General features: G+C 41.0%; 2 protein-coding genes across 2 annotated transcripts in view; both read left to right on the top strand.

The window, feature by feature from the left end:
• The window catches only part of LOC144949939 (up-regulator of cell proliferation-like), a 32,337-nt gene extending 21,878 nt beyond the window's left edge, over positions 1-10,459 (top strand). The window contains exons 4-5 of the mRNA XM_078879929.1: positions 2,877-2,961; positions 9,571-10,459. Coding sequence (XP_078736055.1) covers positions 2,877-2,961; positions 9,571-10,459 — 974 coding nt within the window. The remainder of the gene's footprint in view (positions 1-2,876; positions 2,962-9,570) is intronic.
• Positions 10,460-10,749: 290 nt separating this feature from the next.
• On the top strand, positions 10,750-14,570 carry LOC144949938 (interferon-induced very large GTPase 1-like). The gene is given in 5 exon segments (XM_078879928.1): positions 10,750-10,761; positions 11,121-12,424; positions 12,426-12,585; positions 13,942-14,031; positions 14,538-14,570. Coding segments are annotated over 5 exon segments (1,599 nt in total).
• The last annotated feature ends 338 nt before the right edge of the window (positions 14,571-14,908 follow it).

Genomic DNA, 14,908 nt, shown 5'->3' with positions numbered 1-14,908 from the left:
GTTTTAATTTTATTTAATTTTTCTACCTACGATGACTTCATTGAAAGAACCAAAGAGTACAACATTATATTGAGGTGATTGAGCCAGATAATTGCATTCGGAGTAGTGGAATGTATCGCAATGATGCATCCTTCATATTCGTGAATTGGAAAATGAGTCTTTATATGTTCTGTGGTCTGTTATGCTTGACCACAGTCACACACTGGAGATTTCCCTGTATTAATTTTGGGTAAACCTTCCTTCTTATCATCTGTGCTGATGGCAGTGGGATCTTGTTGATAAATGTAGGTCATTTTCCAACAAAGTTGATGATGGAGATTTCGCTTGGTGCTTTATGTAATGTGGTCATTTTGCGCTATCCACTAATTTGTAGGCTATGGAGTTGGGTGTAACTTTTGAGGTTCGATATTCATTTGAATGATTAGCTCCAAGACATCGCAGAGTGAGTAGAGTACAGTCCTTTAACTCCTTCGTTTCACCGTTTTCATCTAGAGGCTCGAGCAGGGCCCTTTCAACTTGTGTGCTGCCTGACAGCTTTGCACTGCCAGAGCAGAGCCTGGGTCTCTTATTCCAGCAGGGATTGTATTCTTCTCAGAAGTCCCAGGGGTTACTCTTCGGATCACCACCTTCTACAGCTTTCTACAGCAGTCCAAGTCAGCTTTGGCCAAGTTCAACTGTAGGATTAGTTTAGACATGATCACGGGGATATCTTGATCGTGTTGAATGATGTTGTAGAAGACAGTGAGTATTTTGTGAGATATGTGAAGCCATCCATATATACAGACACAATTTAAATCGAGAAGATGGGTATAAACTGAGCAATAAATGGAAGGACGTTATCAACCAGTTTAAGTCATAACTGGCTGTGACGTTCCCATCCCACCACCTTCCCATGTTAGTTGTTATTTTCGGCTCTCTGATTTTACATTAACAGGTAAAATTTCTCACACTAACACAGCCACCTCACTCGCCGAGCTCTAGGTTGCTGCTCTGCCGTCTTCCATTCACATGCTAATCTATCACATTGACATAGCCACCTCAGGGCGCTGGCCGTGGAGGCCGCTCAACAAACTCACATTAACATGCTAATTTTTACTTGGCAGCCCTTTTATTGGTGAAAAAACCACCACCATCGCAGTCGCTGCCCACCACATTTTTAATTGTGCAGAAAGGGCTATGCCATCTGCAGATATTAATTTGTGAGATTATGTGCACGGCAGGTTACTTATATATATATGTCTTAAATAGTGTTAAATAATTAGCTGCACTGTTACACCTTCATTAAAGGTGTCATGAGTTGGGAGAGTTTTGTAACCCTAGGCATAGAGTGTTTCCCTCTCACATGAACGGGCATTCTCTGGCTGTTCCAGCTTCCTCATCATGCAACTGCCTTTCTGCTTATCTGTATTCTCTCCGTATTAGAGTGAGCAAATTATGTGGGCGTTACAAGTTTAATGTATTATTATATGAGGGATAAGAATGTCAAGGTCTTAGATATATTACATACATTACAGTACTTGGTGATGCTGTGTTGGTAATGGTCGATGAACACGTTTCACAATGGATTTTTTACATTTGTCAAACTCAATACATTACTCAAAGGTCATTGAATGGTTTGCTTACTTGAGTAGCATTGCTCACGAAGCATTACATAAACAAATGTGTCAAAACAAATGAGACTGGGGCATTAGATTGCATTTTACCACGTTTGAATTTGTTATCTTAACAAAATGATAAAGCTATATTGTAATAAAGCTATATGTTGTCGAGGTTCGTGTGCTTCCTGTCTTACTCAATAGAGTTAGTGCTTCGTGTCTTACTCCATGATACATGCATGCTCGGGGAAGCATAGGAGATACGTCTGACCTATTTACAAAATGTTGCGGTATCGATTGGACGACTGTATATTCATAGGCTACTACAGGAGACTAGGATGAAGCTTGCTACCTACATGATATCATGAGGCCAACTGCATTTTTGGGAATATGGCTCTCATTCCCTTGGCTGACCCTGCTGAACCTCTATGATGGAAGAGGGGACCAAGGGGTCAACTATTAACATTTTGGTTGCATCAGATTGACCGTTCCTGTCAAAATGTAGGGAAAATGGGAACCGCTTGCTGACTGCCAGGAGGAACTTAGAAATAATACAATTAATGTACAATAACTGAACATGAAATCTAAGATTAGATGAAGAGCGTACCAATACACATTTAAAATAGGAGTCAGACAAGGTGACACACTTTGGCCAAAGTTTTTCACAGCAACGTAGAAATATGATTTTCCAAACAATTGGTTTTAAGAAACAAAGATGCAAATGATAATGGTGAAAAAAAATATTATCTCAGATTTGCTAATGATTCAATCAAATATGGGCAAGATGGTGGCATTAACTATATTGAGGGGACGAGAGGTAGAATACAATGTGTTTGTATTTTCTCGGGCACGCGATCAATGTGTGTCTTGAAAGAGAGTTTGAATCCAGATAACGCCTAGATATTGAAAGTTGTCAACATGCTTAATAAGTGCATGGGAGAATAACATAACGTTTCTCTTTTTAGCGTTGAGGACCAGTTTTAGGCATTAAGTAGAAGTTGAAGAAGATTATCGAAGTAATGTTGTAGATAAGAGATGGCAGAGGTGTATTGACCACGACTAATGATAATGGACATTATTGCATGATTACACAGTATTTTAAGTAATGTGGAATATTTTTCTGGTGTATTTATAGATATGTCGAGAACGTGATTTGACATTTTCTGCTTTAAATGCGTTCAAAGGGGTAAACCGGAATTAATGCAATATATGTATTACACTTTTATGTCAGACAAACATAAATTATATGGATCTAATGTGCAAATTTTGTATTGTTCACAGATGGCTCGAATAAATCCAAACAATACATATTCAAAAAGTCCAATGATACAAAATGTGTAGATACAGGATCAAATCATCCACCCAGGTAATATATGCTGCACAATTGTCATGACAAGTGATATGGCAACGAGTTTATTATCTTTCGATTTAAAGCTTTCGTGACTGCAGGGATTCATCTTCTTGGTTCTTTCGGTAAAGTCACATAGAATGGAAATAATAAAATAATAAAAATAAAACATAATAAAATAATTCTCACGACGTTTCGGCCACAACGCAAGCAGCCGTCCTCAGGTGAAGAACAGGTCTGCCGAGAAGACACACCCCAGGCTTGGAGCGTCTATTTAAGCTGGGAGGGAGGAGGAAGAGCGCCTTGACAAAATAATTTGCATATCAAGAGGATTTTTTGCTTATTTATGGGAAATGCAGATGTGCGATTAGTACTACGCATTTCACAAGCAATGTGGCAACGAAGGTGGAGGTCGACGTCCTCCACTTCATCAATGTGGAGGATTCCATTCAACAAGGAGGGGGATAGAGGAGAGAAGGCAGTTGAAGTGGTCAAAGAAGGAAATATGGGGTCCTGAGGGATGGTAGATAATAAGAAAAGTGATGCAGTATCACGGGATCAATGAAGTGAGTTTCAATTCAAAAGAAGAAAATCATTATTTGATTGTAGAGAAGCAGTTGAGCCGTTTACAGTAGTACAATACCGTATGTATAGACTGCTGATAGCACCACCACTCCTCAGCATTTTCAAGCGTCCGTAAACAACAAAGGATATATGAACGGCGCACTGCAAGATGCCAAATGGCTGTTGTAACCTTTCCGTATACGTGAAGGAAGATTTATATTGCCGTCTATGACAATGGCTGGTTAATAGGGCATTGCAAATGTAAAGTGCCAGATAGCAGCGCTTTTGCTGTATATATACAGCACCTGGGAATGTTAATGCAGATATGGATAAGAAAACATTACTCGATACGTGATTAACCTTCGATTATCTCACAAAGCTAGATCAGCTTTCGCACCCCCAATAAGCACGGTTGGCTACTGACGATGCAAAAGGAGATCATCAAACATACATACATTAACATTGGTTGACAACCAGGAAACTTCCCAACTGCACGAACAATTACTAAACGATCTGCGAGATTCAAATCTCAATACATCTTCCAAGTGTAATTGTTGGACCTTAACAATTGTTCTTGACATGTATCTTAATTTGACATATGACATATAGGGCAGATATTGCAATTGGATGAATAATGTTGGAAGAAGAGCCATATTTACACGACTTTGTGACATTTTATTTTCCAGATTATCATCAAGTTTCACTACATTGCAAGACGCTGATGATGATTCCGAGACAGACGAGCGAGGTGAAGAAAGAGGCTGCATTAAGCCAACATCTCCGTGTGCAGAAAGTACAAATTCGCAAAGGTAAATTAAAATAATGTCATGTCTATACTCTTTGGTTCTTTCGGTAAAGTCACGTAGGTATGAAATAAAATAAATCACGACGTTTTGGGCGCAACACAAGCGTCCATCATCAGGTGGGAAAGCATGGTCTGCTGCTGAGGCAGACTGTTTTAAAAACTTTGAAATGGGTGTAGCTCAAGGGTTATAAAGAAGTGGCTGGGGCTAGTGTTGTTAATATGAAAAATTAGCATGTAACTGTAAAATAGAAGAGTGGACTCCTAAACGAGGGCACGGAAGTAGATATGTTAATGTGAGAGATTAGCATGATGTAATGTGAGAAATTAGCATGTAACTGTAGAAAAGAAGGAGAAGACGAGCGGCCTCCTAGACGAGGGAGTGCAACCCAACGGGTGTAATCCGAAGGGCCTGTGAGTATGAGAGTGCAATCCAAAGGCATGAGAGTGCAATGCAACGAACATGTGAGCATGTGAGATCTAAGAGAGAGGCATAGAGATAGAGACAGAGAGTCGAAATAACAGCTGACATATGCATGTTGGATGCAAACACCACAGCGAGTTAAGATTTTACCTGGTTAATAACGTCCTTCCAATGATTGCTTAGCTTATACCCATCTTCTTGGTTTAAGTTGTGTTTGTGTTTATATATTTGGATAGCTTCATGCACAAATCGTTTATGGTAGCCCGAAGGTTTGCAGAGTACCTTGTTCTCAGAAAAAAACATGATCGTGCGAGCCCACCGCGTTATAGCAATGATCAGCAACGGAAAAAGTATTGATTCTGCCATGTTTCAAATCTGCCTTGTGTTCATGAACACGGTACGAGACATGTCGTTTCGTTTCCTCAAATATAACTGCTGCCGCAGACACAACTTAGTTTGTAGACACCAAGGTTGCATGTCGGGAATGACATTCTACACAGATGGGATCAAATAACGGATTTTGTGTACTGTATTGAATCGGACCTGGATCTTGTGTTTGTTTAAGATTTTGGAAATCTTTTTGGTAACACCTGGTATCTAAGGGTATCTATGGTATCCGCATCTCCTGTGTCTTCTTCCTCCCACTCCCAGCCCCGCCCACTTCCCCCCCCCTCCTCTATCTCTCCTCCCTGGCTCCTCCCCCGTCTCTTACCTATATAGCCCCTTGTTACAGCAGCTCTTTTGCCTACTTCAGCATTTGTTTCTTGCTGTGGTTGTCCCACTTGATGACGGACGCTTGTGTTGCGCCCGAAACGTCGTGATTTTTATTTTATTTATATTATTATTGCTATTATTTAATTATTTATTATTTATTTTTTACTACGTGACTTTACTGAAAAAAAACCTAAGAGTATCTATGGTAAGGTGATGGTTGTGATTTGGTCCTCAGATGGTTGTCTCCCCATGGTTGGGGATACAGCTTTGCGGAATGTGCGGTCTGAGTATCCATTCATCTTGAGGGCTTGGTGCACGTGCTCCAGTTCACTGGCTAGGTGGCGCTAGTCGGAGATGCAGTGACCCCTTTTAGTGTGGTGTTTTGATGAGGGAATTATTCTGGGCTGGATGGTAGGAATCAGGGTTTAGATAGGAATCCGTGTGGGTGGCTTTCCTGTAGACAGAATGTCCCAACCAGCCAACAGGCCTCTTCTCGATCAAAACATCCAGGAAAGGTAGCTTGCCATCATTTCCCACTTCCATGGTGAATTTGATGGAAGGGTGTATGGAATTGATGTGGTTGAAAAATTAGTTCAGTGCTGTCTGGTCATGTGGCCAGATGACGAAAGTGTCATCTATGTATCTCTTCCACAGGGAAGGACATAGGGTGGATGGCTGGATGGCATATGTTTCAAATTTATCCATGAAAACATTCGCTACGACTGATGATAAGGGAAACCCCATAGGGATACCTTCATTTTGTTTGAAGAATGTACCATTGTTGGTAAGGCAGTGCCTCACCAAAGTTGGTACATCAGGATTCAGTCCATGTTGGACTAAGTCTTCAATGATTGCTATGGTGTCAGGTACAATTACCTTGGTGATCAGAGAGACTACATTGAAACTGACAAGCAAATCATCTGGGGATAGTGAGATGTCCTTGATTAGAGACACCAAGTGAGCTGAGTTAAGTACTGCTGAGGTGGTTTTGCCCGTGAATCGAAGCAGGGTGTCAGACAGAAATCTGGCCAGTTTGTAGGTAGGTGAGTTGATGGTGGATACGATAGGACGGAGTGGAGTACCTTCTTTATGGATTTTTGGAAGGCCATAAAATCTGGGTGGTCTAGCAGCCAAAGATTTTAGGGAGAGCTGCTTGGTCAGTTCGATTAGAGAAGTCGAATTAGTGATGATATTGTTTTTTTTGTGGCCAGGCGGTTGGTAGGATCTTTGATGATTTTGGTATGACTGCCATCATTAAGAAGGTCTTGGATTTTGTTGTTGTATGTGGTTTCATCCATGATGAAAGTGGCATTGCCATTGTCGGCTGAGAGTATGACAGTGGTGTTCATTCAGAAGCTGTCTTTCCGACAGCCCTGTTCTTCACCTGAGGACGGCTGCTTGCGTTGTGGCCAAAACTTCGTGAGAATTGTATTTTATTATGTTTAATTTTTATTATTTTACTATTTCCCTTCTACGTGACTTTACCGAAAGAACCAAAATGAGGGAGGATGACAGTCATCTCTATGTCTCTCTTTTTCAATTGAGCGAGTTCAGAGTGCTCGTCCCTGCTGATGTTACTAATGGGTTTCTTAGCGGTTTTGAGGATGGCGGCTATTTCATATCTTTCCACGTCTGCTGGGATGTGTCCCAAACCTTTGAGGGCTATGTCAACCTGGGCAATGATATTATCCATTGGGATGTGTTTGGGGGTGACTGCAAAATTCAGCCCTCTAGCTAGTATCGATTTTAGGCTATCGGAAAATGGGTTGTTACTCTGATTGATAACAATCTTGTTAACATTTAATCACCAGGGAAGTGGAAAATGATGGCAAGCTACCATTCCTGAATGTTTTGATCGAGAAGAGGGCTGATGGCTCGTTGGGACATTCCATCTACAGAAAAGCCACCCAAACAGATTCCTATCTAAAGCCAGATTCCCACCACCATTCGGCCCAGAAGAATTCCCTCATCAAACACTACACCAGGGGCGGTTTCTTCATTAGGGCGATTGGGCGACGCACCACCATGTCATTCAACCACAGTGTCACGCTAGCCGTCACTGTCAGCCTCTGGATATAGTCCAATCAGCGTCACGTCACGTTCTGTGGAGTACCGCCTCTTTTTGGGCGATTTCACTACGGCTGAGAATCGCCCCGAGTGGCCCCATAGACTTACATTCAAAGATGTTTTTTTTTCGAACGGGGGCGCTGCAATGCATTCTCTATGGCTTCCGGGAGGGCATGCACTAACATGCTTACGTCATCATACGTGCTAACGTCATCATACGTAAGCACGTTTCATCCAACAATATAATTTATCGCCACCTAGTGGAATCTTTAATAAAATAAACTTGAGTGGTTTGTTTTAATAGTGAGTATATAAACAAACAAGATGTATTGTAAGAGTCACTTTATTTTTCATTAATATTAAAGAAGTGAAGTTGCCTTTACATGCTTAAGCTGTTAATTTATTCATTGCATGGGTGGACCTTATCAATCATCCAGACATTTGCCCCCCCTGAGAGATTTTGCAGGAGCCGCCACTGCACTACACCATAGGGCCTGTTGCATCTCCGACCAGCGCCACCTAGCCAGTGAACTGGAGCACGTACACCAAGCCCTCAGAATGAATGGATACTCAGACCACACAATCCGCAAAGCTGTATCCCCAACCATGGGAAGACAACCATCTGAGGACCCAATCACAACCATCACCTTACCATACATAGCAAATGTTACCAAAAAGATTTCCAAAATCTTAAACAAACACAAGATCCAGGTCCAATTCAATACAGTACACAAAATCCGTGATTTGATCCCATCTGTGAAGGATGTCATTCCTGACATGCAATACCCTGGTGTCTACTAACTAAGTTGTGTCTGCGGCAGCAGTTACATGGGGGAAATGAAACGACATATCTCGGACCGTGTTCGTAAACAGAAGGCAGATTTGAAACACGGCAGAACCAATACCTCGGCTGTGGATGATCACTGTTATAACACAGTGGGCTCGCATGATATTGTTTTTTTCCGAGACCAAGGTACTCTGCAAACCTTCGGGCTACCAAGAAATATTTGTCCATGAAGCCATCGAGATATATGAACACAGAAACAATTTCAACCGAGAAGATGGGTATAAGCTGAGCAATCATTGGAAGGACGTTATTAACCACCCTTCCTGCCATTTGGCTGTTATCTCTGACTCTCAGAGTTGCATTGCCCTGTGGGATGCCTTTACACTAACAGGCTAGAGTCTCATTAACATGGCCACCTCTGCTCCCTTAGCCTCGATGAATCGATGGTTCTTACTGTTTTATGGGCTGGGTGTCTCACTGGCATGGCCACAGCGAAAGGCCTGGCCACACCTTGTGCTACACATAGACTTGACATTAACTTGCTAATCTCCCCAATCTCTCTCCCTAATCTCTCCAATTAACATAGTGCTATTCTCCCACTAACACTCCGGTTGTGCGCAGGAGCGGTGACAGTGCTCTCATACGGCGAAGGGAGCTCATTTACTTTGACATACTAATCTCTCTCCCTAATCTCTCTCCCTAATCTCCCCCATTAACACAACTGATGTGCTTGCGTGCAGGGATGGGATTCGGAACCCGATTGCTTGCCCTTAGGCTACACCCCCCCTCAAACATATATAACCCTTGTTGTAGCAGCTCTCTCGCTGTGTTCTTCAGTAGTTCTACTGCTGGGTTGATTCTCCTGATGACGATCACTTGTGTTGCGATCGAAACGTCGTGATATATTATTTTTTATTTCATTTTCTTTTTCAACTTACGTGACTTTACCGAAAGAACCAAAGAGTATGGATGTCTGCAGTCACGAAAGCTTAAAATCAATTAGTATTTCATTTCGAATTTAAAATGACCAAATAACACCTGACAAACAGAACAATCATTTATGTTGATAAACTTTATAGTACACACATTTACTTATGTTGGATATTGTGAGGGAGAACACAAGACCTCAATATTTGTAATGATGTTATACCTCTCTAGCCATAAGCACTGTAATAAATTTAGTAGAATTGTCTGAATACCACATTTGTATTTGTATACCACATTTGTATGTGATATTTAACATTGTAACGTGACGTGTTTATTTTACAGTGTTCGTGGACAGAGTAGAGGAGGCCCCATATTGGAAGGAAGTGAGCCGTGTAGTAATAAAGACAAGGTTGTCAAAATTGCCTCTTCAAAAGTTAAATTTCAGACTATTTTGAAGAAACTCACTTTGGACAAGTTTTACCCTGAAAAAATATCAACAAATTATGTTTTGAGAATAATTGGCTCCGAGGAATATCCCAAATATATTCAGGACCTTTCCAAGCATTTCCTCAGGAATGTAATGAGGGCAAATCCCAGGGCAAGAAACACCGAATATGGGCAGCGTAGAGTGGAAGAAGCAGATACAAGTGATGATGACAATTCAAGCAGCTCAGGCAGTGATGCGACAGCCGATTTGATAAATCCACTGGACATGATAACCGTGGTGTTTCTCTGCGCCGACAGCTTCTTACAGCAGGTGCTTATGCAGAAGATGGCCCAGTGTCAGTTTGCCTTGCCTCTCTTACTGCCTGATTCGGGCAAAGGGAACATCACATTTATGTTGTGGGCCATGAGACAAGTTGTGAAAAACTGGAAACTACAGGAAAATGCATCCAGCATGGAGGAGTCATTAGTTAGCGTACCAATGACTTGCATTTCATTTATTCGGGTTGGAGAGTGTAGTGCTTCTAAATCAAAATTGCTAAATTCAATTCTTAGCAATGAAAACCATCATTTCTTTGTTCATCGGGAAATGGAATGTGGTGATATCCCTCGAAAATGTTCCGATGGTCTAGTTGAAATGGCTATGTTCTGTCCTTGTGGGAAATCAAATATAGATGCTTTCGAAACAGAGTTCAGCATTTTAAATCTCCGTGGTGATGCCAGGGATCACTTAGTTCAACTTGAGTTTTTTAAAAGCAAACTCAAATGCCTTGTTCATTGTCATTGACATCGGAGAAGTAGATGTAAAAAAAATGTCTATTCTTGCCAATTCGAATGCTCAGTTATTTATAATAGCAAACCAGAAAGAAAATGATATAAGTGGCAATACAATTGCAATCACCAACAGTTTGTGTGAGCTGAAAATAAAGGCAAAAATAATTCAGAAAGGGCGACACAATGACGCAGCATTTACTAAAAAACTACGTTCTAATATTACAAGATTGTTAAAGTCTATTGAAAACCACGGGACATTAGAAAGCATGGTCAACGTTGCAGGAAGTTTAAATATTAGAATCGATGAATGTGAAAGTAAATGCAAAGAAGGCAAAGCTAAAGTTAAGCGTATCATGGATAAAATAGTTAAATCAAGTGTGAAAGAAGGTAAACAACGATATCTCCCTTTACAAGGAGATCTGTGGCACAAGTGGGCAGATACCAACAAAGAACAGAGTCGTGTGAAAAACATCGGACATCAGCATTTTGATGACTATATTAAAGCAAATAAAAAAACAAGCACAAATTCGCAAAGAACAGAACAAAATTGGTTTTTCAGATGTGATGCAAATGTTTGTTGATTTTATATTGAACGAGTCAATAGAAATGAAAATGTTTGTTCTTCAGTGGTTGCAATTAAAACTAAATGTCTATTTAGAGTTACATTTTCCAAGTTAAGAGATGATTACAAGAAAATATATGTTGATCTAGATGTTGATTCTAAAAACAATGGAGCAAAATTGGAAGAAATTGAAAAATTTATGACGTCTAGTTCATTGGGATTGGAACATTTCATACGTGAAATTGGGCAGTTTTACGAAGCATCTAAATCAGTCCAGAAATCTGCAGCGCCCAATACCACAGCATACCGCAAGGCACCGACACTCCCAGCTGTTGCTGCGGAGTTGTTTTTGGAGGGGTTTCCCTTGGAGTTAATGGATGGAGACGTTGGCTGTATTCCCATTGACTGGGTGACCGACGTGCTTGAGGAAGTGAGGGCTACGCTTGGCCGAGATCCCCGCGTGTTCATCCTGACCGTGCTGGGGGTGCAGAGCACAGGCAAGTCCACGCTTCTCAACACCATGTTTGGGCTTCAGTTCGCAGTGAGCAGTGGCCGCTGCACACGCGGCGCTTTCATGCAGCTCGTCAGCGTTGACGATGAGCTGAAACAAGAACTGGAGTGTGACTTCATCCTGGTGATTGACACAGAAGGGCTGAAAGCCCCTGAGCTGGCAACACTTCATGACAGCTACGAGCACGACAATGAGCTGGCCACGGTGGTTATCGGATTGAGTGATGTCACGCTTATTAATCTGGCAATGGAAAATGTAGAAGAAATGAAAGATGTTCTGCAAATCGTTGTCCATGCATTTCTACGAATGACAGAAGTTGGGAAAAAAACAAAGTGCCTATTTGTGCATCAGAATTCTGGCGATGTCGCTGCTTCCGACAAGAACATGAGAGACAAGAAATGTCTTATGAATCAACTGAATGCCATGACGGTGGCAGCTGCAAAAATGGAGCACAAGGAGTCCACTTACAGTAAATTCACGGACGTCATGGAGCACGACGTGAGTCGGGACAACTGGTACATTCCTGGCCTCTGGCATGGAACCCCTCCAATGGCTTCAGTCAGTGCTGCATACAGCGATCAGGTTTTTAAACTCAAGCAGCACCTGATAGACCATCTTAAAAGGAGACCAAAAACACAGAAAGCTTCAACACTAAAATATTTCAGCACTTGGATAGGATGCATCTGGGAAGCAGTAAAGAAAGAGAACTTCATTTTCAGTTTCAAAAACAGCTTGGTTGCCGATGCTTACAACCAACTGTGCATTCAGTATACTGGCTGGGAATGGGAATTTCGTAATGACATTATTTCTTGGACGCAAGAGAAAAATAATTACATGAATAGTGTTAAATATGATAATCTTCAGAACCATTTTCAACAGTTGGAACGTGAATTAAGTAATGAGATTTCAAAAGGAAACGCCCCTTAAAGAGCAAAATAAAAGTCACTTTGAAAACAAAAGCCAAAATGTGCATTTAGTTGAGAAATACAAAGAAGACTTTAACATCAGCGCAAAACAACTTTTCGTGAAGTTACAAGAGGAAGCCTTGAATAAATTGCTGGAGTTGGTTTGTAGGAGACAGTCTGGACACTCCATTCACGAACTTGAAACGCAGAGTAAAAAAACAATTGGATCGGAAGTCTGTAAACTCCTTCAGCGCTGCAAAAATGATAAAGTGAAATTAGACGAAATACGTCTAAACAAAGAGTTTGACGTCATGTGGTCAAACGTGGTTACACACCTCCCAAAAATGAAATTGACAAATCACAACGTTTACAGCGATATGGTGAAATCCCTGCGCGACAGCAAATTAGAACATGAGAGAGCTGCCGGCCATCGTTTGTGTAACTTTGGAAGCCCTGAAACATATTTTGAAAAAAATAGCATCAAAATATTTAAACTAAACCAAGAGCACTTAATTAAAGAAGGATCTAAATGGAAAGGGATTTGGAATTTAATCACAAATAACGATGCAACTGTGAAGGAGTTGACAAACATTTCACATAGGATTGTCGAAAGCAGCAATAGGTGTATTGAGGACAAAATAAAAATGAATGATCATTGCTCATCCTATAATAACGATCTTCTGCAACACATCCGTAAAGAACTGGAACAACAGCATAATAAAATATTTAGCAAAGACTTTGAAAAGGACATCACTGTATTCATTTGTTTCAATGCCATAGCAACTTGGCAAAAAGAACACGACATTTTTTTTGAAAACAACAATCCAAATACTAAGATTAATAAAATTAAGAAGTCGTATTTTCTTCTTTTCAAGGAACTATATCGTAAAGGTGATGAAAATATGAAACATGCCAAGACCTTTTGTAACGAGTGTCTGAAGCCGTCTCTACTGGAGGCTGTAGACAACAAATTGGGGATGGATATTGCGACGAACGTTAAGAGCGATAGCGGTGGCCCTACGTTTTCGAGCCGAAAACACCTTCAGCTGGCCATACATCTTCATTTGTTGGATGAAGACAACTTTGAAAATTACTTCAGATACATAAAAAAATATGCAGATTTTACAAAGGAATGGATAATGGCTGAGGTTATAAAGCACTGCCAGAGAAAGAATGGGTCACAATCTCAGATGTACAATCTCTCAAGCGCCATTTTGAGCAATCTGATTCATGAAGTGAAGACATTTGTGTACTCTGTTGCCAAAACTATAGCCACTCCGACCACACTTTATAAATTCTCAGAGAGCTTGGGCGAGTGTCTACTCAAGCACATTATTATTAATAAAGATTTCATTGACATAGTTGGGTCTTTGTCCTTTAAAGACAAAGAAAGTGTCAAACAATTTTCGGAAGAACTCAAGAGTTCGTTGGACTCTGCTGAAGGGGAAATTTTACAAGGGTTCAGTGTCGCCAGTAATGCCGAGTGCGAGGCGTGGTTGAGTCGTCTCCCTGTGCAGCCGCACATCGAGCTCTACAAGAGCCTGGCTGGCTGTGAGAAGTTGTGTCCTTTCTGTGGGGTCCCTTGTGACCAGGGAGGTGGTGGTCATGTGACACACTCTGCGGAGCTGCATTATCCTCAAAGCCTTAATGGCATTAAAATAATTTCTAACGACAAGTTGGTAGCTGAAGTTTGCACAACAGATGTTGTTGGCAATAAGGATTTTAAAAGTTTAGCTACAAATGACCAATGGGTTCCCTACAAGGAATACCGTACTATCAATTATTACTTTGCCTCCTGGAGCATTCAGCCAGACACTAGCCTAGAGGCCACGACTTTCTGGAAGATCGTGTTCTGCAAATACAATGGGAAATTTGCTGAAAGACATAATGTTTCACCAGCAGATATTCCTTATGCATGGAAAGAGATCGATACAGATGAAAATAAGATTAAGGAAGACTTGAAAAAATCATTCGCATTAACATTGTGAAAGCAGTAGCTTATTAAAATTTTAATCATAGTCATCACCCATCATCATTTAGATTACCAAGACCCCCTCCCAACCCCCCCCCCAGACCCCCCACACCCCCTCATTTACGCCCCTGCCTGTCCAAGTTGTCTCTGTGCCCACTCCTCATGACCCCGTAGTATTCTATCGTTCTCGCACACCTGTCTTTGTTAGCGCATGTTGTTTTGGGGTGTGGTGGCTGTTATTAGTTTACTTATAAATACAAGATATATTGTTAATCATCGCAAGATATTACTGTTATCGTTATGGGTTAAGGGCATGACAATTAGCCTACAGCAGTGTCTGAAAGTAATGGCCACGAGTAAATAGACTATGTGTTAAAATATGTAAGTAGCTAATGTAAAGGGCGAGGCCTATGTATATGGAAAGCCAGTACGTAAACACTATTCGTCATACATTTGTGCTACTGTAATCAGAAAAAAAGTGGTTACGAATCTTCAAAATTAAACTTTTAAAG

This window comes from Lampetra fluviatilis, chromosome 55 (assembly GCF_964198595.1).
Source record: "Lampetra fluviatilis chromosome 55, kcLamFluv1.1, whole genome shotgun sequence".
In the NCBI taxonomy this organism is placed as follows: Eukaryota; Metazoa; Chordata; class Hyperoartia; order Petromyzontiformes; family Petromyzontidae; genus Lampetra; species Lampetra fluviatilis.
Note: the sequence above shows the minus strand (reverse complement) of the source record. Positions and strands in the feature narration are given on the sequence as shown.